This window comes from Cnephaeus nilssonii, assembly GCF_951640355.1.
Source record: "Cnephaeus nilssonii genome assembly, chromosome: 4".
Taxonomy (NCBI): Eukaryota; Metazoa; Chordata; class Mammalia; order Chiroptera; family Vespertilionidae; genus Cnephaeus; species Cnephaeus nilssonii.
The window spans coordinates 92,568,703-92,590,787 of NC_137075.1; the positions used below are offsets into that span (position 1 = coordinate 92,568,703).

The window sequence follows — 22,085 nt, forward strand, 5'->3', positions numbered from 1 at the left end:
ATGGGGGCAGGATCTTTGACCACATGGGGGCAGCTATATTGTGTGTTGCAGTGATGATCAATCTGCATATTACACTTTTGTTAGATAGGATAGAGGCCTGGTAGAGGGGTGGGGGGCAGCTGGTTTGCCCTGAAGGGCGTCCCGGATCAGGTGGGGGTTCCCTTGGGGTGTGGGGTGGCCTGAGCAAGGGGCCTGTGGTGGTTTGCAGGCCAGCCACGCCCCCTGGCAACCCAAGCAGAGGCCCTGGTATCTGGAATTTATTTTCCTTCTACAATTGAAACTTTGTAGCCTGGAGCGGAGCCAAGCCTGGGGCTCCCTCCGAGGCCGGCAGCCATTTGTGTTGGGGTTATAATTGAAACTTTGTTGCCTTAAGCGGGTGGGCCCGGCCAGGGTGTGTGGAAAGCTTTGCTTCCCCTGTTGCCGGCGGCAACCCTGGCCTGCTCTCTCAAGCTCCATTCTGCCGCCATTTGTTTGAATTTGTTTACCTTCTATAATTGAAACTTTGTAGCTTGAGTGGAGGCTTAGGCCTGGCAAGGGCAGGCGGAAAGCTTGGCTTCCTCTGTTACCTAAGAAACCTTGCTCTCTGTGGCTGTAGCCATCTTGGTTTGGGTTAATTTGCATACTCGCTCTGATTGGTCGGTGGGCGTGGCTTGCGGGTGTGTCGGAGGTATGGTCAATTTGCATATTTGTCTATTATTAGATAGGATTACCAAGAACACTGCAAGTGGAGGCCTACAGGGAGCTTAGTCAATGAGTTATCAGAAAAGGTATTTACTCTCAAACTGGTTTGGCTCAGTGGATAGACCGTGGGCCTGCAGACTGAAGGGTCCCAGGTTTGATTCCTGTTAGGGGCATGTACCTTGGTTGGAGGCACATCCCCAGTGGGGAGTGTGCAGGAGGCAGCTAATTGATGTTTCTCTCTCATTGATATTTCCGACTGTCTATCCCTCTCCCCTCTTCTCTGTAAAAAAATCAATAAAATATTTTTTTAAAAAAGGTGTATCCTCTGCAGCTCATGCAGCCCCTGGGTTGTGACCACTGGGCTAGGGGCGTGTCCCTGCCACCTGGTGGTGGCTGCTGGGGTCTCCGCACACCCCAGAGGCCAGAAGCCCTCCCCCTGTGGAGGGCACTAGGCTGGGGGCATGGACACGAACCGCCACTTGGTGCTGGAGCTTGGAAAGCCTCTAGGGTGGGGCGGGAACATCCCCGTCTCCAAATGCCCTGAGGCCAGCAGCCAGCCCCACCATGGGCCCCAGGCTCAGGGCATGCAGAGACCCTGGGCAGCACGCAGCGGTGGCCACCAGGGTCTCGGCACACCCCAGAGGCCAGCAGCCAGCTCCCGGTCCTGGGCGCCTGGCTGGGAGCGTGGCCCCAAACCGCCCCTTCGTTCTCGAGCTTTTGCAAGCTGCTGGGGGCAGGGTGGGAACATCCCCGCGTCGCTAGCGACGCGGGGATGTTCCCGCCTGCCAGGCAGCTTGGGGCCTGCACCCATAGGCTTTGAGTGGGCAGGGGGCATTCTGGGACCCCTGCCGCTCAGGATCTAAGTGCGGGCCTACAGGCTAGGAGAGGCCTGGGCCTGGAGGATGTTTCTGGGATGCAGGCCGCTCAGCGCCTGCATATGCAAATTAACCACCATCTTGTTCGCTCTGATTGGCTGTGGGCGTAGTGAAGGTATGGTCAATTTGCATGTTTTTCTTTTATTAGGTAGGATTTCATACAAATAAAATAATATTGTAATCATTAACATTAAGTCACTATTGTAAAGCTTTGGAACAGAGTGACAAATTTAGAAATAAGTGCTTACAATGTGGCCCATAAGCTGCTCTTCTTGCGCCTTAGTTTCCAAATACCTGGGATGACAAAGTTAACATGACAAGGTCATGTGTCCAAATAAGATTGGGTTCAGGAGGCTAAGATGATGCTGCGAGCTGAACAAACAATAAATATCATCTGCATTGTACTAAGGCACCTACAAATGGAGACTGGAAGCATTTACCAACTCCCTCAGGCTAATGGCAGATTGTTCAGTTCCAGATTGCATTATTCCTGAACTATGGCTTAAATAAAGTTTCTCTCTTGATTAATGTTATGGTTTGACATTATGGCAAAGATACAAAATAATGCCTCGAAAACAAGCTTCATTTTCTTAGCAACAGGTTCGCTTTGCTCAGTTTGCTAAATTCAATGCAGCCTGGAAGAGATGAGTCACTCCTTTGTCCATGCAAACACAACAGTAAAATTGAGAACTGTGCACTTATTTATGTGAAAAAATTCTAAAATGAGATAAGAAAGCCCTCGTGATAGTGGTTTACCCTTCTGCCCTTAAAAGTTTTATCACTATGTTATAAATTAACTTTATTAACAAGCAGTAACCATGAGAGATATCCATTTTTCCCCCAACAAACGCTCTGAGTTAGGCACATATAGAAAGGTTAATAAGACCTGGCTTCAACACCAAAGAAGCTAATAATCTAAATGGGAGCTATTCACAGCTAAATTACAACATGGATAGTCCTGGGTGCTAAAATGTGATAGACAGTTACCTAAAGAGGTCTATATTCTACAGTGTGGCTGGGGAGGGCTTCTCTTAGGAGGTGACATATGAGCCGAGATTTAAATGAAAAAGGGATAATAATAATAATAATAATAATAATAATAATAATAAATAAAAAATTACAGCTACTACTGAACTATATTGGGTACTTGAGTAGTGCAATGAATTGGGTAAATGTTTTATATAATTATCTCATTCGATCCCACCACAAAACTAAAGCAAGACATGATAGCATGAAAGAGAGCCACAGAGTGGGCCATTGGTGGCTATTTGTAAAGAGTCATAGTTCAAGAGGGCTAAAAAGACATTGGAAAATAAGGTCAGAAATTGGGTTGGGGGATACTGATATCCAGTGTAAGCTTTCAGAGGTTTTTTCAGTAAGAGAATAGCATGACCAGATCCATGTTTGAGAAAGGTTAATTATAAAAGGACATTATGCTAACACTAGGATATTAAAATATTATGACGACATTAAAAATAATTGAAAACCATCCTTTTATAGCAGGAATGGACTTTTAGAACCAATTCTTCTCTTATCTGAATTCAATTTCAGCAATCAAATTCAATGAAGCTGGCTTATAACAGATAAGAACCAACTATGGCATTTAAGAGACTCGAAAAGAAAAAGAAGAAAAAAACCCTTGTCAGTTATTCTTAAGAAAATACAGGTATGTTTCCATTCAGTCCAATACACATTTACTGCACTGAGCAACATCCAAGGGGCTGAGACCCAAAGATGAGTAAGACAGCATGGTTCTGCATTCTACTGCTCCAGAGAACCACACAGCCTGGTTAGGGAGACAGGCACATAAAGTTATTTTTAATAAACATGATATATATGAGCAATTCTTTCTTCTCCATCTCAAATTTTGTCTCTCTTCCCAATTTATACAGCCTAATCTATACTTACATCTATTTCCCAGTGTTTTTATCTGATTATATAATGTTTTATAACAATGATTTTTTTCTCAAAAAATAAAAGAGCCCTGAGCTAAGATCATTAGGTGGTGGCTAAGGGAACAAAAAGAAGATAATTCAACAGTTGCTACTAAAAGTAATAAAGAGAAAGAAAAGGAGGTACAGGGAAGAGAAACAACAGAGATCGAAAATGAATGCCCATGCCAGCCAATCGCAGAACTCAAACACACCATCCTCCACCAAGGCAAGAGTGTAGCTAACCCTCCTGCCCTCTGATGCCCTTTAATGCCTTCTTTCTTGACTAAAGAGCCCTTAATATTGGGGTTAGTAGGAAAAGGGGGTTGAGAATGGGGGAGAGGGAAAAAATTAACAAGAAAATATTTTTTAATAAACAAGACACCTCTCCCAAACATTCACAAATAAAGCCTTTTGTAAAATTTCAAAATAATCTGATTATGCAATGTTTGAAAAAAATAATCCCAAATTAGGGTCAAGCAAAATAGAAATACAATCATTTGTAAAGCCTCTATTTACTAATGAAAAATTAGTGAAGGAGTCACTTGTTCAATTTTCCCAAACAGTTTAATAATATCTGAGAAAGCGCCCCTTCTAAATTCTAGGGGGAAATATTAGCTATTATAATCCTATATAATAAAAGGGTAATATGCAAATCAACCAAATGGCGGAATGACCGGTCGCTATGATGCTCACTGACCACCATGGGGCAGATGCTCAACACAGGAGCTGTCCCCTGGTGGTCAGTGCGCTCCCACACGGGGAGCTCCACTCAGCCACAAGCTGGGCTGACGGCTGGTGAGTGCTAAGGATTTCCGACTGACATTCCCCTGAGGGCTCCCAGACTGCGAAAGGGTTCAGGCCCGGCTGAGGGAAACTCTTCCCCCCACCCTCCTGCACCCAGTGCATGAATGTCATGCACCGGGCCTCTAGTATTTATAATAGCTAGCCTGTAATTTTTAGATACATTGAATATATAATGGAATGGTTGTAGATATACACACATACACATGTATTTTAGTACACTAGAGTAAACATGTACACTGTAAAATTACGTGAGTTTGTATTATCCTCATTTTACTGAAAATAAAAAATTTTCAGTTTCAATTATTATAGAGATTGAGTTTTTATATCTTGTCTTTGGTGACAAGTTCATTTTAAGCATAGTGTTTTGGTGACAAGTTCATTTTAAGCATAGTGTTTTGGTGAAAATTCCTCAGTTGGAAACCCAATTCTTAATTACAATATTTCTCCTATAAAAACATACAAAACAAAATAGAATGATCTGTTTTACAGTACAGTTTCTAGAAATGCAGTACAGTGAAAAGCAGCAACTGTCCGAGTGTATCAAAATGATACACTGAGACAAAAATGATGCTTAAAGCATATAGGCATATAAAGCTCAGTTCTTTTCTTTTTTCCTTTCTTTATAGATTAAGGTATTACATATGTGTTCTTATCCCCCCATTGCCCACGCCCCCACCCCCCGCTCATGCCCTCAGCCCCCTGGTGTCTGTGCTCATTGGTTAGGCTTATATGCATTCATACAAGTCCTTTGGTTGATCTCTCCCCCTAACCCCCACCCTCCCCTACCTTCCCTCTGAGGTTTGAAAGCTCAGTTCTTTACAAGAACAAAAACAGGGACATAAACAACAAAAAAGCAAAGAACTAAAATAAAGCTAGTAAATAGTAAACAAGCCTCAAGCAGAACACCATTTGAAATATGATTCAATTAATTATCCTTAATACTAACTCTGTGAACAAGGATTAGACTAATTCCAGCCCAAAATATGATGTCCTTAAAGCAGGGACAAGATGAAAACACTGAGTGAGAGAATAGGGACATTATATCCAAAATGAGATGCAAATACCTCAGTGAGGAAGGTGGCTAACTCTTGCACAGGACAAAACAGTAACATTTTGTTTACATTTTTGGTATTGAAATTAAACTATTTTACAGCATGTTGGAACATTTTAATTCCCATGTGGCCAGTTAATTGAATTTATAGATGATTTAGTTTTACTAAACTAAAATAGACAGGAAGCTTAAAAAAAAATCCCAGCCAAAAAATAAAACAAAAAAACTACAGAATGAATATAATGTTACTAATGCATGGACATCCTACCTAATAAAGAGGGAATATGCTAATTGACCATCACACCCTCACAAAGATGGCGGTACCCACAGCCACAAGATGGTGGTGCCCAGTCCCCTCAGCCCCCCATCCCCCCAGGGCCGGCCCGAGGTGCAGGCAAGCCTCGGATGTCGGCTTCTCAGCCGCCCAGGGTTGGCCCGAGGGATGACCAAACTGAACAAGCAGGCTGCGTGGGGCAACCAGGCCGGCAGGGGGGTTAGTGAGGGACGACCAAATGACTGGACAAGCAGGCTGCATGGGGCGACCAGGCCGGCGGGGGGACCATGAGGGGTGACCAGGCCAGCAGTAGGGGCTGTTGGGGGTGACCAGGCCAGCAGTGGGGGGGCAGTTGAGGGCGACCAGGCCGGCAGGGGGACAGTAAGAGGTGACCAGGCCGGCGGGGGGGGGGGGGGGGTGGTGTGGGGGGCAGTTGGGGGCTATCAGGCTGGCAGGGGGGGCAGTTGGGGGAGATTAGGCTGGCAGGGGGGGCAGTGAGGGGTGACTAGGCCAGCGGCGGGGGGGGGGGGGGGCAGTTGGGGCAACCAGACCGGTGGCGGGGGGTACAGTTAGGGGCAACTAGGCCAGCACAGGGGAGTAGTTAGGGGTGACCAGGCCCGCACGGCAGGGGGCAGTTAGGGGTGATCAGGCCAGCATGCAGAAGCAGTGAGGGGCGATCAGGCTGGTAGGGGGGCAATTAGGGGCGACCAGGTGAGCAATTAGGAGCCAGCGGTCCAGGATTATGAGAGGAATGTCCAACTGCCAGTCTAGACCAGCAGTCAGACATCCCCCAAGGGGTCCCAGATTGGAGAGGGTGCAGGCTGGGCTGAGGGACCCCCTCCCCCCCACACCATGCACAAATTTTGTGCACCGGGCCTCTAGTGTATTTATAAATGTGATATTAGGATTAACATGAATTCAACCAGCATTCACTGAGTGTCAACTACAGGCACAGGCTGGGTTCGAGGGCTATGAAAAATACAAGGCAGGGTCATTTCTCAACTAAAGGAAACCTGATTACTGGCACTGTTGTGTCTGACCCAATAGCAGGCCCCTCTCCCCACCTCCTGCTAATATATTCTCCTATTTCATGGAGGCTGCAAAACCAAAAGCTTAGCATTCCCTTGAGCTAGGTTTTGAGGCCAAATTAGACACAGTGTAGAGAGATATAGCATGTGGAAGTGAGGCAGGGACCATATACTTGCTAATTTAGCCTTTTGCTGCTGGCCAGCAAGGTCATAGAAACATAATTTATTTTGTTCTGTAGTGAATCTCTACTTTCTTGGAAGAATAGGCAGGGTCAGCTCTGCCAATAATATTAACAACTATTGCATAAAATACCTAGAGTAGTTCTATTTCCCACACTAAAAGCTAAATATAAAGTTTTGCTTTTACTGAGTAAACAAAAGAACTAACAGATTTAATAGGATTTCACCTGAAAGTCTCAGATTCTTAATTAAGACATGCCCCACTCACCTCTATTGGGAAATTAGCTTGACATATTCTTGCATGTTTTGATGAACTCATTCATTTTGGTATAATTTAGGTGCTTTATGAACTGATACTGAGAGGATAACTAATCAATTTTCCACAGTCAGGAGAACTAAGGCAAGTCTCTTCAAATAAAAGAACTTAAATCAATCAAAACAAGTATGACAGTCCCAAAATATTCCTACATGTAGCTAAATTAGGCCACGGGGATCATCCTATTTAAAACTTTTTTTTTAAAGTCACTATTGGTTAAATCTAGAATATATACTGAAATCTGTGAGTTGATTATTTTTTAACTCATGCAAAAACTCACATTAATAAACTTTAAAAAATGATTCAAACACTTAGTTAGGGATCAGTCACTTAGAAGATTATAGTAACCACATCACAAGTATCCTTCCTTTAAAAATATAACCTTCTTTCTTTTCTATCAAACCAATTTTGACCACATGTACTATTATCACTTGTTTGCCAAATGAAGCAGAGACACACAAAGAATATTAATTTCGAATAATAGGTTCCTCAGACTTCTCAATGATTAAAAATAATTATTTCTCCATAAATCCTATGAGAACATATCTGCTTCATACAACTACAATTTCCTTGTACTTTTTAATGAAACATAATACTAAGCTTAAGCAAAGTACAGAAAATAATGTTCAATTAATTAAATACATTCATCTCTTTGTGAAGAAATAAAATATTAACTTCTGTTTCATTAGGCATAATGTTCACTATGAGGAACACTTTAAATACACATTTCTTCAGAGTGTTTAACTTAAAACACAAGGGAACATGTAATTAACATCTAGGCCCCAGCAACACACTAGGGAAATTCTGACCCTGGCACACAAATCCCAAAGTACATTTGTGTTTTCTTAATTTTTCTCACTCTATTGGACTATTAATTTTAACTCTGCAACTCTGATGTTTAACTAAAGTAGGCACTTTAAGAGGAGAACATTTGCATATAAATAGGACAAAACTGCTCTACTTGAAGCAGAATGGTATTTAGGACTGCTTTTCAAGGTGGTAGAACAACCTGTGGATATATCTGCTGACATATGATAGGCCAAAGCAGGTATCAATGAAAGATATACACCTGTGTCTTACCAATTTTGATGTGGCAGCTGACAGGACTAAGATAAATTACATGGTTCAACTAAAGAAACATTATTTTATTTCTAATTACATAGTGAGGAGGAGAAACTAAATGTCACATAATATGGCTGTACATCATTACAGAACAGCAATTTTCAGTGTGCAGGCCAACACTCTAACCACTTACCCACACTGGCCTCCAGGGTGGTATTCTTTAATTTTTCTTCTCCTTTGTATCTATAGGTAGAGCCCCTTCTTTTTTTGTTTTTTAATCCTCACCCAAGAATATTTTTCCATTGATTTTTTAAAATATATTTTTATTTATTTCAGAGAGGAAGGGAGAAGGAATAGAGAGATAGAAACATCAATGTTGAGAGAGAATCATTGATTGGCTGCCTCCTACACACACCCCACTGGGGATCAAGCCCACAAGGGCATGTGTCCTTGACCAGAATCAAACCTGGGACCCTTCAGTCCACAGGCCAATGCTCTATCCACTGAACCAAACCAGCTAGGACTCCATTGATTGTTAGAGAGAGTAGAGGAGAGGGAAAGGCAGAGAGAAACATCGATGTGAGAGAAACACATTGATTGGTTGCCTCCTGCACGTGCCCTGACCAGGGCCTGGGCTGGGGAGAAGCCTGCAACCAAGGTACATGTCCTTGACCAGAATCAAACCCGGGACCCTTTGGTCTGCAGGCCAATGCTCTATCCACTGAGCCAAACCAGATGGCTAGGGCTAGAGCCCTTTCTTGTTCCTAATGTTGATTATGTATATTCTCTCTCTTTTAATTTTAAAAGTAAATTGCATAAATTTTACTTGAGTGCAAAAACACTTTTTGTTCTCAATAAAAATAAATACTTAGGACAATACATTTTTAAGGAGCAATGTGGCTAAATATGATTCATTGGTTACTTTGTTTTCAGTTTAGCTTTAAAGGTCCAATAAAGCACTTCTCGTGGCACACATAAACTAAACTACTAAGTCTCAGTCAAGGGCATCTACCTGGGTTGCAGGTTTGATCTCAGCCCCAGTCAGGGTACGTGCGGGAGGCAACCAACAGATGTCTCTCTCACAGCAATGTTTCTCTCTCTCCCTCTCCCTCTCTCCCTTCTACTCTCTCTAAAAATCAATGGAAAAAATATCCTCTGGTGAGGATTAACAAAAAATAAATAAATAAAATTACAGAGAATCTCAAGTCATTATATTGATATTAATTAGTGGTTGCTCTAGATTAGCATTGTCCAGTAGCACTTTCAGTTTTCAGCAGTGATGTTTTATATCAGTGTTAGCCATATATACCTATTGAACACCTGAAATGAGGTCAGCGTGACTGAGTTTTTCATTTTAATTTTAAATCTTACTTAATTTTAACTTTAATATACATAGAACTCAACAGGTGGCATTGTGATTGGAAGGTGTGAAATTTGGTTGGAGCCATGTCTTGAATTCTCATTGGTCTAGAGAGCACATGGTTTTGCTTTGTCTGAATCTTGAGTGGCTGATTAAAGAAACATCCCTCAAAGCTATCCCTTTGTATGTCTACTGAGTTAATAGATTTTTTTTTATTTTGTTATTGTGGAAAAATGCACATAGCATAAAATTCACCACCTTAACCATTTTTAAGTGTATAGTTCATTGGTAGTAAAATACATTTACATTTACATTATTGTCTTCATTCCCTGCTGATCTTTGTTCTCCCTTTCACCTTCAAAAAAAATCACCTTTAGTATTTTCCTTAGTGCAGTTCTATTGAAACTGAGTTCATCAGTTTTTGTTGTCTAGAAATATCTTTACTTCACCTTCACTTTAAGGATATTTTTACTGCGTATGGATCTAGGTTGGCAATTACTTTCTTTTAGTGCTTTGAAGATACCAGAAAATTTCCATTTTGATCTTTTAAGGTAATGTGTCTACTTCCTCTTCTAAATGCATTCGAGGTTTTTCTCTTTCTCTTGGTTTTACTAATTTTAATGTGACATATCTAGTTGTGATTTTCACTGTATTTGTCCTGCTTGGGGTTCTCAGAACTTCTTAAGTATGTGGATTGCTGTCTGTTCTCTTCAAATACTGCTTCTGTTCCACTCTCTCTTTGGCTTTTAGGATTCCAATTACATACATATTAGAACTTCAGACCTTTTCACTATGTCCCATATAGCTTTTACAAACTTTTCTGTACAGTACGCCCTCGAATACCATCATTTTTTTTCAACATGTTTTGTTATAATGCTGATGAGATGCTGTGGGAACTTAATTCCTACTTATAGCAATTAGCCTATGGTAAAACTGATTTCATTATATGTTGTTTCACTTAAAGTCACAGAACCTATGGACTCCATTAAGTGATGTGAGGTCTTACTGTATTTTCCATCATTTGGTTCTCTCTGATTCACATTGGATATTTTCTTCTAACCAATACACTATTTCTCCCAGAGAGTAAGAATTCCAGAATGGCAGTGTAAAGAGCTTAAAAGACCCTATTCCCAAAAAAAATGACCATTCAACTGGTAAAAATCATTTAAATAATAAAAATCATTTAACACATCTGGAAATTATCCTAAGGGCACAGAACAAATGGAGAAACATTTATTTAAGAAAATCTATTAAATCTTGGTGAGAATGAGAGTCTGTGGCATCTGAGCTGCAACCTTTTCCCACATCTCCTTTCCCAGCACAGTGTGACTGAAACCACTCCAGCCAGGTATAGCCAAGAAGACAGGCTTACTGTATGCCAACTCCCAACCTAAGGCTACAGATTCACCCTCAGAGCAGCAGAGCCCCTGGTCAGTGTTGCAGAAGCTCTATTTCAAGCAAGCACAGCCAACGGACTGACGTTCCCTTCCTCCAACCGGCCCCACTTGTAGGCACAGTAAGTCTACAGTGACGGTTCCATAACAGAAATGGCAAGTTGAAAAGATCAGAGACCACCATCTGCACCCGGCACCACATTTGAAGAGCCGTGGTGTCCTCCAATGGGAAGCAGGCTCCAGTCCCTGAACTCCGCTCCACTGCAGTGATGCAGAGGCTCTGGTGAGAAAGAGAGGTCATCTTATAAACTGAGAACTGACATTCTTTGTAACAGAGAATAAGGAAATTCATGCCTAAGGCTGATATTAAAAACAATGGAGATCTTGGGGGTGAACATTTAAGAGGCTGGTAATTTCCACAGTACTAGTAGCAACCAGTGAAATGACAGATTAGCTATAATTTTAATAGAGAAAATCAAGGGAAAAGCCAGCTAAGAAGAACCCTCTTGGGATCAGAGAATGCCCCCAAAGACTGGTAACACCCTACCCCAGGAAAAAACAACACCCAAGTTTAATTGAATCAGACTATCAAAAGTAAAAATAAAATAGAACAATAAGCTAGCAATTAGCAGAGAGGCTAAAAACTAGATATCAACAGACTCAGACTAGCCAGGGGCTTAATTGGGAGATCAGGAAACTAGACAGTTAAAGAGAATCCAGCTAAAGCCACAATCATCCCTGGTAGCCTTAAAGACTGCACATACCGCAGCGCAGTATTCCACTGTGTAGATGTACCACAGTTTTTTAATCCAGAGACAGAGAAGCATCAATCAGACCATCAAACCTCAGAGGGAAGGTAGGGGAGGGTGGGGGTACAGGGGAGAGATCAACCAAAGGACTTGTATGCATGCATATAAGCCTAGCCAATGGACAGAGGCACTAGGGGGGTAAGGGCAAGAGTGGAAGGTTGGGGAGGGGGGCACTGGGGGGATAAGAACACATATGTAATACCTTAATCAATAAAGAAAAAAAAAGACTGCACATACCCAAGGCTGCATCCTCTGAGAAGTGACTGCACACTATAGGAGAAAATAGGTTTCACTGAACTACTCCAGCCAATTCACTAAACTAATAAAAAAACAAACAACAGACTCCAGAAAATGGGGCGTGAATCAGTGTCCAGACCTAATACACTATATTGTATTAACAGGAAGACCTCTTCTCCACTAAATTTGACAAATTTAGCCTGTCTGTAAAGTTTTGCTGCCAATATTTGTTTTCTTTATAATCTAGTCTGATTAAAAATTACTTAGTACTCGGATAATACCTTATTTTACAACATGCACCTAGATAAGGAAGAAATTATTAAGATAAAAAGAAGTACAATAGTGATACCGTTGAAATTAGCTAGTTATTAATAATAGAAAAGGAGCAAAGGGAAGGCCAGACATTATAGGCAAGTTCCCTGCAAATCACTGGGAAAGGGGCCTGGACAAAGGGAAGATAGATGCATGCCCAGTAAAGTTGGGGTGACAGGCAATCACAACTGGGGAAGAGGTTGTGGGCCAGAATGGGCATGGCCACTGCAAGCCCTTGAAGATTTGGGATACTTAACCCCTAAACAAAGAAGTTTTTGCTCTCTTGGTGCATTGCACTTGACTCCTGGCTTGTGGGATTCTTTTGCACCTACTTCCCTGCATTTTCCCATATGGCCCACGGCCATAGGGACCCCACACACAATGGACTAATGGACTATAACTACCCTGATCCTGAATTGGACCCAACTCCAACATTGAAAGGAAACTCTGGACACTGGCTTTGCTTCTAGCTTTATTGAAACCCCAGCTACAATTCTTCTTGACTGGACTAAGGAAAATGGGATTTTAGAAACCGAGGGATGCAATTCCATAGAAATCAAGCTTTCTACTGTATCTCATCCTCCCATGGGGGTTTCTGGAAATGATTATCCCAGGGGCACCCCAAGAACCCCACTTCCAATGATAACAATAGGAAATTGCAGACAGGGTAACTAAGATGACTAAGACCATAGGCCTTTAAGAAGGGTTTCAAAGTAGTATTGAAGGGGGCATTATTGCATAGTAAAGTAGCCAGCTTTATATAAGAAATGCAAGAATCAAAAGAGTTTAACCTATAAACATGGTAAAAGGACCCTTCCTTCAGTTCCTACTGTACTAATCATTTTTAAAAAGTTATTATCGATTACCATTTGTTTTCTACCACTCTTTCTCTTTTTAAAAGTAAATGTTGGCATTAAGTCCCAAGTTTATGCTAATGCATAATCATGTCAGTTGTCACTCAATTATCACTTTCAACAATTAATCTAAATTATGTACAGCACTTCGTTTTTTTCTTTCTTTTAAGTTCATTGAATTTAAAAGTCAAATTTTTTTTCCAAGAAGAATAAATTGATAGAAGATGGAGGCTGAGATTAAATCAGGGGGAATCATTGATCAAGGATGCTTGAAATTCTTATGAATACAAATAGCCTATCAAGGTTAATGAGGTTCAACTCAAGTTTAGAGAAGAAAAAATGCACTTAGTATTTTCTATGCACATACAGATTTAAAATCTTAGGTACAATTTGAAAGGTAAATTATGCAAACTCAAACATAGCTTTCATTTGGGTTTTTTACAAGCTATTTTCACTGTTTTTCCCCCAGTGTAAAATAACTTCTTAAAATATATATTCTGGATCAACAAAAACTAATGCAATTAGTGAGAAAGAGCAAAGGTCCTCTTGAATACTGACAACTCTTCCAGAAATTACGTGCTTTTAAGGAATGACTGGACAACAATGTTAGCTTTAAAATATAACCATAAAAATGCTCTATAGTATTTTATTTCCATCAACAATCATTAATTCAGTGCCTAATATGGGTAAGACACTAAAGGAGAGCACAAAGGGATTCAGAGGTAAGACCTGGTTCTTAACTCACACTCATCAATGATCTGAAAAGAGATGTCTTTAATTCATAAGTGGCTCCCAGAATGCCACAAGTTTGAATTGTAACATCAATGCATACTGGTAAATGGCCCAGAGCAAAATCCTTGCACAGCAACATATCAAAAGAAAATGTAAACAGAAGATTTAGCATCAAAGTGAAAGCAGAGAAGATTGTTAGAAAGACCCCCCCAAAAAAAAGTCAGTTCAACAAATTCCAGAAATTAAGACAGAATCTGGTGAAGTAAATAGGATTTCCGCTTATAAGAACTCTGCTAAAAAGAGATGGAGGGTGGGGAAGCCTTACCATAGGCATGAACAAACTGTCCTTTAGACATCATTATTCTCTGATTCTGTGTTCATCAAGCAATTTTATTTTTTTTTTTTTTTGGTTACTAATTCAGCTTTCCAAAACCCAGGTATAGAAAATTGAGAGACTAGTGCTCTGCATAGGAGAACAGTATTTAAATATCAGTATAGGCCTCCAGCAGGGTACATCAATGAATTGGTACTCTTATATATTGCTCTCTTGTAAGTTTCACTGTTAATATGAACCAGACTCCCAGATCACATTAATTCTAGGACACAGAAAACTCATTTTCAGATGTGAAGACGAGACCTTCATGCACAATGTCCACTAAGGTAAGGAAGGACATCAGAGTTAAATCTGTCATAATAACAGGGAAGCTTTCTTCTGCAGCTCCGTTTCTCCTTTATTTCAACCCATTTTGAAATCTTAAAGAAATATCCCAGATGACTTTAAGACAGTGTGAGAAAGATACCATAAGAACACTAGAGATGTGGGCAAAAGGATGGTTCAGGAGGAAGGGTTATGGCTTGTAATTGATATAACCCAAGAATGCTTCAGAAAGAATAAGGTTTAGGATTTGCACAAAAGGAGAACATTTCAGAAGCAGTGGACAACTGGAACAAAGAAAAACAGATGGGATTAGGGAAGTTTAAGAAAAAATGAATTGACAAGACTGTGTTTCAGTTTCTGTAGGAGAGGTGTTAGAAAGTCAAGTAAAGGATAAAGACAATGATCAAACAAACTAAAAGGCATGTAACTATTATAAATGTTCTTGGCCCTGACCAATAATCTCATTCTGTGCATCTTATTTACATTTGGCCCTTAAAAAACAACTAAAGAAGATTAATTTCCATTTTTTATAGAATCTATAAGGCAACACCCCATATAACCTAAAAATTTCTAAAACTAAAGCAGAGACTAAATGCTTTTGAATTAAAATTCAATAAAATTCCCAACTGTTGGGGGTTAAATTGAGTGATCCATGATTTATCTCTCACAAAGTCTACACTAGATTTCTCTTTAAGAATAGCTTGGGAATAAAGATATTCAATGAGCCTCCACAAGGTATGAAATACAAACAAGTCATAATCATAAGTGTCACTAAATCTGAAACAACTGATGTAATTTAATTAATTATTTTTGAAAATAAGAAAAAAAAATAAAACTGGTTAATAGTTATTTCTTCCAAGATGAACGATGTCATTTTATGCCTACCTTTTCAATGGCAACTGGGGAAAAACTCTTTTATCATCCAAAAGGATTTTGAATTAGACTTGAGACAAATTCAAAGAATTTTCTGCATCAATTTTAGTATGTCACCTGCATAGGGACAAGGAAATCTGCTGGGTTTTTGTTCACTGCTATGTCACCAGCATTTAGAATAGTACCTGGCACATAATAGACAGTCATTAAGTTTTTGATTTGTGAGTAATGTTCAACCTCTCTCTCCAGTTGTTTTTCATATTCAAAGATCTTTTTTCAATTTATTCCATTAGTGGTAAATGAAACACACACACACACACACACACACACACACACACACACACACACACACACACAATGGAAAGTAAGGAAAGAAGAAAGGGGAGCGAAGGAGGGATTGGAAGGACAGACCAACATGTGGTCATAAACAGCTTAGCAATGATATTTTCTCCCTTTGATCTTCATTAGTATAGTTTTTTAAAAACACTTAATTTTGGCAAAATAATCATATTTTAGCACTTTTGTCTGCAGGATCAAAGGCTAAAATAATATCCATGAAACAAACTTTAAAAGCCCTACAATTACAAATGCTCTGAGAATATTTCTGATAAGAAATTATCAAACATGTAGAGGGCTTTGCAAAGAGTATGTCAATATTTCATTATCTTTACAATTTGAATCTTGAACCAAATCTAAAATACATTCTCTATTGACTCACTGACAAGATGAAAGAGAAACTAGACTAGAGTCACATTAAATATTTCCTTTGGATGATATAAAGTTAGATGCTTTTAACGTCAATTTTCTAACTTTTATTATAATTTAGGAACTTCTTCAAATGTGGCAACTTATTACAGGTAAAACACAGCGGACTGATAAAAACACACAGAGGACTGATACAGATCTACTTCCAAGTGTGTCATCCATGTTTGACCTAATTTGCATAATGATAATTGAAATTAAGCCATTTTCTTTTTATGAAGTTCTTTCCTTTGATTTTTAATATTTTCTGATAATTACCCCATCTGTGCCAGAAAAAAGGTGAGCAGGAAATGGTAGCTGCCTACTTACACTTCACTCATGGTTACATCATTCACAATTATTATACAATCCTGAATTAATACAGGCATCACAGCTCTACCTCATGCCGAACAGCTAGAGATTTGAAAACCTGTATGGTTGCAAAGATGAAATGTCAGTAATACCTTTTTGCTGTGCCTTCTGCCAGTTTCACCCCCAAAATAAATGATACTTCACTGTTCCTTCAGAGAAGAATGGTCCCTTCCATCTGTAGGAAGGGCTCCATTGATACTAGAACAAAAATATTTTCAAGTTTAATAGTTTCCTGGCTTTGAGGTCCAAATGAAAGAGAAATGAATCCACAGAAATTTCTATATAACTTTACATTATCTATACCCAAACTAGCATTCATAAAATATCACAATCTTCATATTAAAAATGCATTAAGCAATTCTGTGAAACAAAACTAAAGTCCTTTGAATATGGCTTAAAACTAGCAGTCACCTCCACTTGTGCTGCCAAATGTGCTTTCTCCTGGTCTTTCCGCTCCATGCACCGCTTCACTTCTTCCAGCTCAGAGGCCATGGCGCTGAAGCTCAGCTGGACTCTCAGCTCTGACATCTGCTTCTCCAGATCCACTTTTTCTCGCTCAACGCCTTCAAAGAGAAAACGTAAAGCTTGATGGTTGTTCTTTATTCTCAGAAGAATGTACTTTCAAATGGTACAAAGCCTTGATGTTTTAATATTCCAGCTAACATAATCCACTTATTAACACTGTCACTCAACAGACTTCATGATTTGTCAGTCTATTGTTTCAAGTCTCATGCAGTTTTCTACAATATTATTCCACTTTAATATAAAACTTAAAACGTTATCTGCTTTCCAGTACAATTTATTTCAGGAAAATCCTACACCTTTCTTTTCCTTTCACTTTCCTTACATCCCCACATTACCTTCAAAGTCTAACAAAAATTCTGAAAGAATTTTCAACTTAGCTACTCCCAACTGAAGTTACTGAAGTTCACACAACAAAATGCTTTTCTTGCAACATAAACACATGATGCCGTTGACTCTCTGATTGTGCATGACCACTAACTTACTAATTCTGAGGACTACTACCTGAAATTATGTCACTGAACAATAAAAGTGACTTAGTATTTAACTCAACATGAGACACTTGTTCTATGATGCAGAGCACACTTTAATGCCATCATCTTCAGAGGTAAATAACACAAAGACCCTTTCTCAATGAGCTTGCAGTATAAGAATAGAATCAAGACATAAAGAACTTCCATGAATCTAAGATGTCAAAAATTGAAACATATACATTTAAAACTACTGTTTTTCCAATAGTTTCCTTTCTAGAAAAGGAAAGATGGAAAGAAACACTACCAAATCAAATTTATAGATCATTTATAAGACACATTCAAATTTTTAAAATATCAAAGTGTTTGAAACAGAAATAGCAAAGTGTTTAAAATGTCCAATGTCCTTTGGATGGAAGGTACAGAGGCATTTAATAGCATGATAAGAACACTGACAAATATTATATAGATATTCCTGTATAGCATAATGGTTATTATACAGAAATAGTCCAAAGAACAGAGTGATTAACTCTATCTTAGTGAGAAACTGAAGTAGGAAGAATTGGGAACTAAGTTATATTTAAATAATAAATACAAAATTCCACCAGGCAAAGGAGATGTAGTTGGGGTGATATTTCAGGGAAAGAAAAGAGCATAAAGCACTGAGATACAAAATTATATTTAATATTCAGGTAACTGCACATACAGTAGCTTTACGTAGCAGACACATATGAGGGCGGGGAAGGGGGAGTCAGCAGGGAGTTTAGGCATTGCTAGAGAGCTTAGAATTTATCCTATAGATCAGGAATTAGCAAACATTTTCTGTAAAAGGTCAGATAATAAATATTTTAGCCATGACCTCTGGCACAACTACTCAGATGTACCTCTGTATTGCAAAAATGACCTATACAGTACATAAATGACTGGGAGCAACTGTATTCCAATGAAGTTTATTTACAAACATCTGGATTTGGCCCATGGACCATACTTGACCCACCCCTGCTAGGTCTACAATCTAAAAATATGCATATTTGTTTAAGTGTAAATGTATTTATTCATTTTATAACTATATGTATTCATTAATTTTATAAATGTTTTATCTCATTAATATATATGTACATGTGTACACGTATAACATCTATATCTCCTAATATATATCTATTGATATATATATGTTTTATAATATATAATATGTACATGAACAATAATATTAGTATGAATATATTTATATAAAATATGGAGATAATACATATGAATCTACACTAATAAAAGAGAAACATGCAAATTCTGTTACACCCACCAGCCAATCAGGAGCAAGTATGCAAATTAACCCAACAAAGATGGTGGCGGCCATGGAGCTGGAGCTAGCAGGAGGCTTGGGTTTCCCCCAGTGATGGAGGAAGCCAAGCTTCCCACCCACCCTGGCCGGCCCTGGCCTCTACTCAAGGCTACAAAGTTTCAATTATAGAAGATAAATAAATCCCAGATACCTGCTTCCAGCCGGCCCTGGCCTCCACTCAAGGAGGCGCTGAAAAAGAAAAAAAAAAGAAAAAAAGGAGGGGCTGGGAGCTTGGGTCACTGGGGGTGTGTGGCCAGCCTGCAAACAGCCATCAGCCCCTCACCCAGGCTGGCCAGGCATCCCAGCGGGACCCCCCACCCTGAAGGGGCTGTGGCCAGCCTGAAAACAGCCCTCAGCCCCTCACCCAGGCTGGCCAGGCACCCCAGCGGGGACCCCCAACCTGAAGGGGGTGTGGCCAGCCTGAAAACAGCCCTCAGCCCCTCACCCAGGCTGGCTACACCCCCATGGGGTGAGGGTCCCCGCTGGGGGGCTTGGCCAGCCTGCAAACAGTCATCAGCCCCTCACCCAGGCTGGCCAGGCACCCCAGTGGGGACCCCCACCCTGAAGGGGGTATAGCCAGCCTGCAAATAGCCATCAGGCCCTCACCCAGGCTGGCCACACCCCCATGGCCCGATCCCTGTAAACGGGCAGTCAAACATCCCTCGAGGGGTCCCAGATTGGAGAGGGTGCATGCTGGGCTGAGGGACACCCCCCACCCTGTGCATGAATTTTGTGCATCGGGCCTCTAGTACATATATAAATACATATATGTATATGCATATTTTATGAGGTATATATTGGTGTGTAGACATAATATTTTGGTATGTTTCATAACAGATACATATAAATATTAGCATGTCTATATATATATACTAGTATATAGTAGATATATACACATACCTGAATATACAAGAAAACATTAACAAAATTAAAATACTTAAAACAGAAGGTATAAAACACAAATAACTATTATTGCTTGTCTCATTTTCGGTTCCTATAAGTGTATTCCTAGTATCACATGAGCTCACTCATCTAGGGGAAAAGATGAACAACATAGACTGAAGAATAAGAACATCATTGATCAGACTGTCAGACCTCAGAGGGAAGGTAGGGGAGGGTGGGGACAGGGGAGATAGATCAACCAAAGGACTTGTGTGCTTGCATATGAGCCTAACCAGTGATCACGGACAACAGGGGGAGGGGGGCATGCGTGTGGGGGGGTTTGGGAAGGGAACGGGGGGAGGGGGTTGATGACAAATATGTGATACCTTAATCAATAAAGTAATTTTAAAAAAATAAATAAAAAATAAAAAAATAAAAATAAAACATAAATAATGTCACAAACACTCCTCCTACATCCAGAGGATTTTCTCATACACTTCATTTTAAACAGTGATGGGTTAGTAAAGGATAGCAGTTAAGAGCTCAAGTTTGGAGAGAAAAAGATTTGGGTCTGCTACATCCCATAAATGTGACCTTAGGCAAGATACTTGGTCACTTATTCCTCAGTGGGCTTTTTTAATCATTAAAAGAGAAACAAAAACAGTACTCTTCTCGTAGAGTAGTTGTGATAACTAAAGGAGACAATGTAAAATGAGTAGTATAATGCCTTGTATGTAGTTAGAGCTCAATAAATTATAGTGAGAGGTTTTAATCAAGAGAGTAAATTGAATGGTTTGTGTGTAAGAAGGGTCCCTGTGGCAGCAGTATAGAAGACAGATTACAGAGAAACTAGAATAAGACAAGTAAAGAGGGTAATTTAGATGAGATGAAGCATGCCTCCACTGGGGTAGTGGAAATGAAAAAGAGGGAAGGTAACATTTAAGAGATATAAGGACCTATAAATAGACAAGATATCAGGACAAATTAGATGGAGGGAAGAAGGAATAATTTTGAATTATCTTTGTTTTTTAGGCTTGGATATCTGGATAAAGGATGATGCCATCAATTGAGATAGGAAACAAAACGGGTTTTGAGGAAAAAATGAATTCAGATTTAAATCTGTTGACTGAGTAACTATGAGATGTCCACATAGAGATGTCCAATGAGCAACCCCATCGGGAGGGCTGAAGGGTAGGCAAGTGAGTGGAGCTCGATGTAATGATCATTTATAGGTGATAATAAACCATAAGACTACATAAGAGAAGTAGTAAGGGAGGAAAGCCATACGTAGGATTCTAGACATAACCAGCATTTAAAGGACAAACTGTGAACAAAGGGGAAAGATTTGAATGGACGGAATGAAAACAAGGCAGGAAAGAGTAGGAGCTCTGAAGTCAGTGGAAGAGTTCCAAACAGGAAGAGCAAATAAACAGGGGTCAAAAAAGGTAAGTAATGGCAAGATTCCTTGAATTTGACTGTGGAGAACATTAGTAAACTAAGCAGTCAATTTTAGAAGAAAGGAGGAAATCCTTTGTAGTGGGCAAAGGAACACACAGCAGCCAAAGTGTGACAATGAGTGTCATTTCTTATACACAATTTTTAAAAAATAATACAAATATTTTATAAAGATGAAAACAGTAGAATTGTTAAAAGAAGGTAAAGAAGTTCATTATCACATTAATAAAAAAAAACTTTAAAATTTTTTAAACCCTGGTAAATAGTTCAGAAAAGTGAGATTCTTCTAGTTCTTAAAGACTTATACCAAAAATAACTAGTTATTATGAGGAAATAAAACTTACAACAAATGTACCATAGAGTCTTTTTTTCTAAAAAATAAATGAGAGTCCCTATGTGCATCATTATGAAAATTTGGTGAAAACTCTAATATTAAAATAAACTCAAAAACAAATTTTAATATATTTGACATTATATATATAATAAATATATAGAAACATCACATAAAGCTTAAGCGAACTTAATGGCATGAAAATATATTAAGATAGCCTTGGCCGGTGTAGTTCAGTTGGTTGGAGAGTCATCCAGTACACCAAAAGGTCTCAGGTGCAATTCCCAGTCAGGGCACATACCCACATTGCAGGTTCAATCCCTGGTTGGGGCACACACAGGAGGCAATGGATCAATGTTTCTCTTCTCACATCAATGTTTTTCTCTCTCTCCCTCTCCCTTCCTCTCTCTCTAAAATCAATAAAAACATATCCTCAAATGAGGATAGGAAGAAAAATAGATGATAGATAGATAGATAGATAGATAGATAGATAGATAGATAGATAGATGATAGATAGATAGATAGATAGATAGATATGC

The 22,085-nt window shown here is 39.6% G+C and overlaps 1 protein-coding gene across 8 annotated transcripts in view; it reads right to left on the bottom strand.

Annotated features, from left to right (window-relative positions):
- The window catches only part of CEP128 (centrosomal protein 128), a 354,698-nt gene that overhangs the window by 232,765 nt on the left and 99,848 nt on the right, over positions 1 to 22,085 (bottom strand). For all 8 annotated transcript variants that reach the window (XM_079768173.1, XM_079768176.1, XM_079768175.1 and 5 more), the window contains one exon: positions 16,959 to 17,110. In XM_079768173.1, coding sequence (XP_079624299.1) covers positions 16,959 to 17,110 — 152 coding nt within the window. The remainder of the gene's footprint in view (positions 1 to 16,958; positions 17,111 to 22,085) is intronic.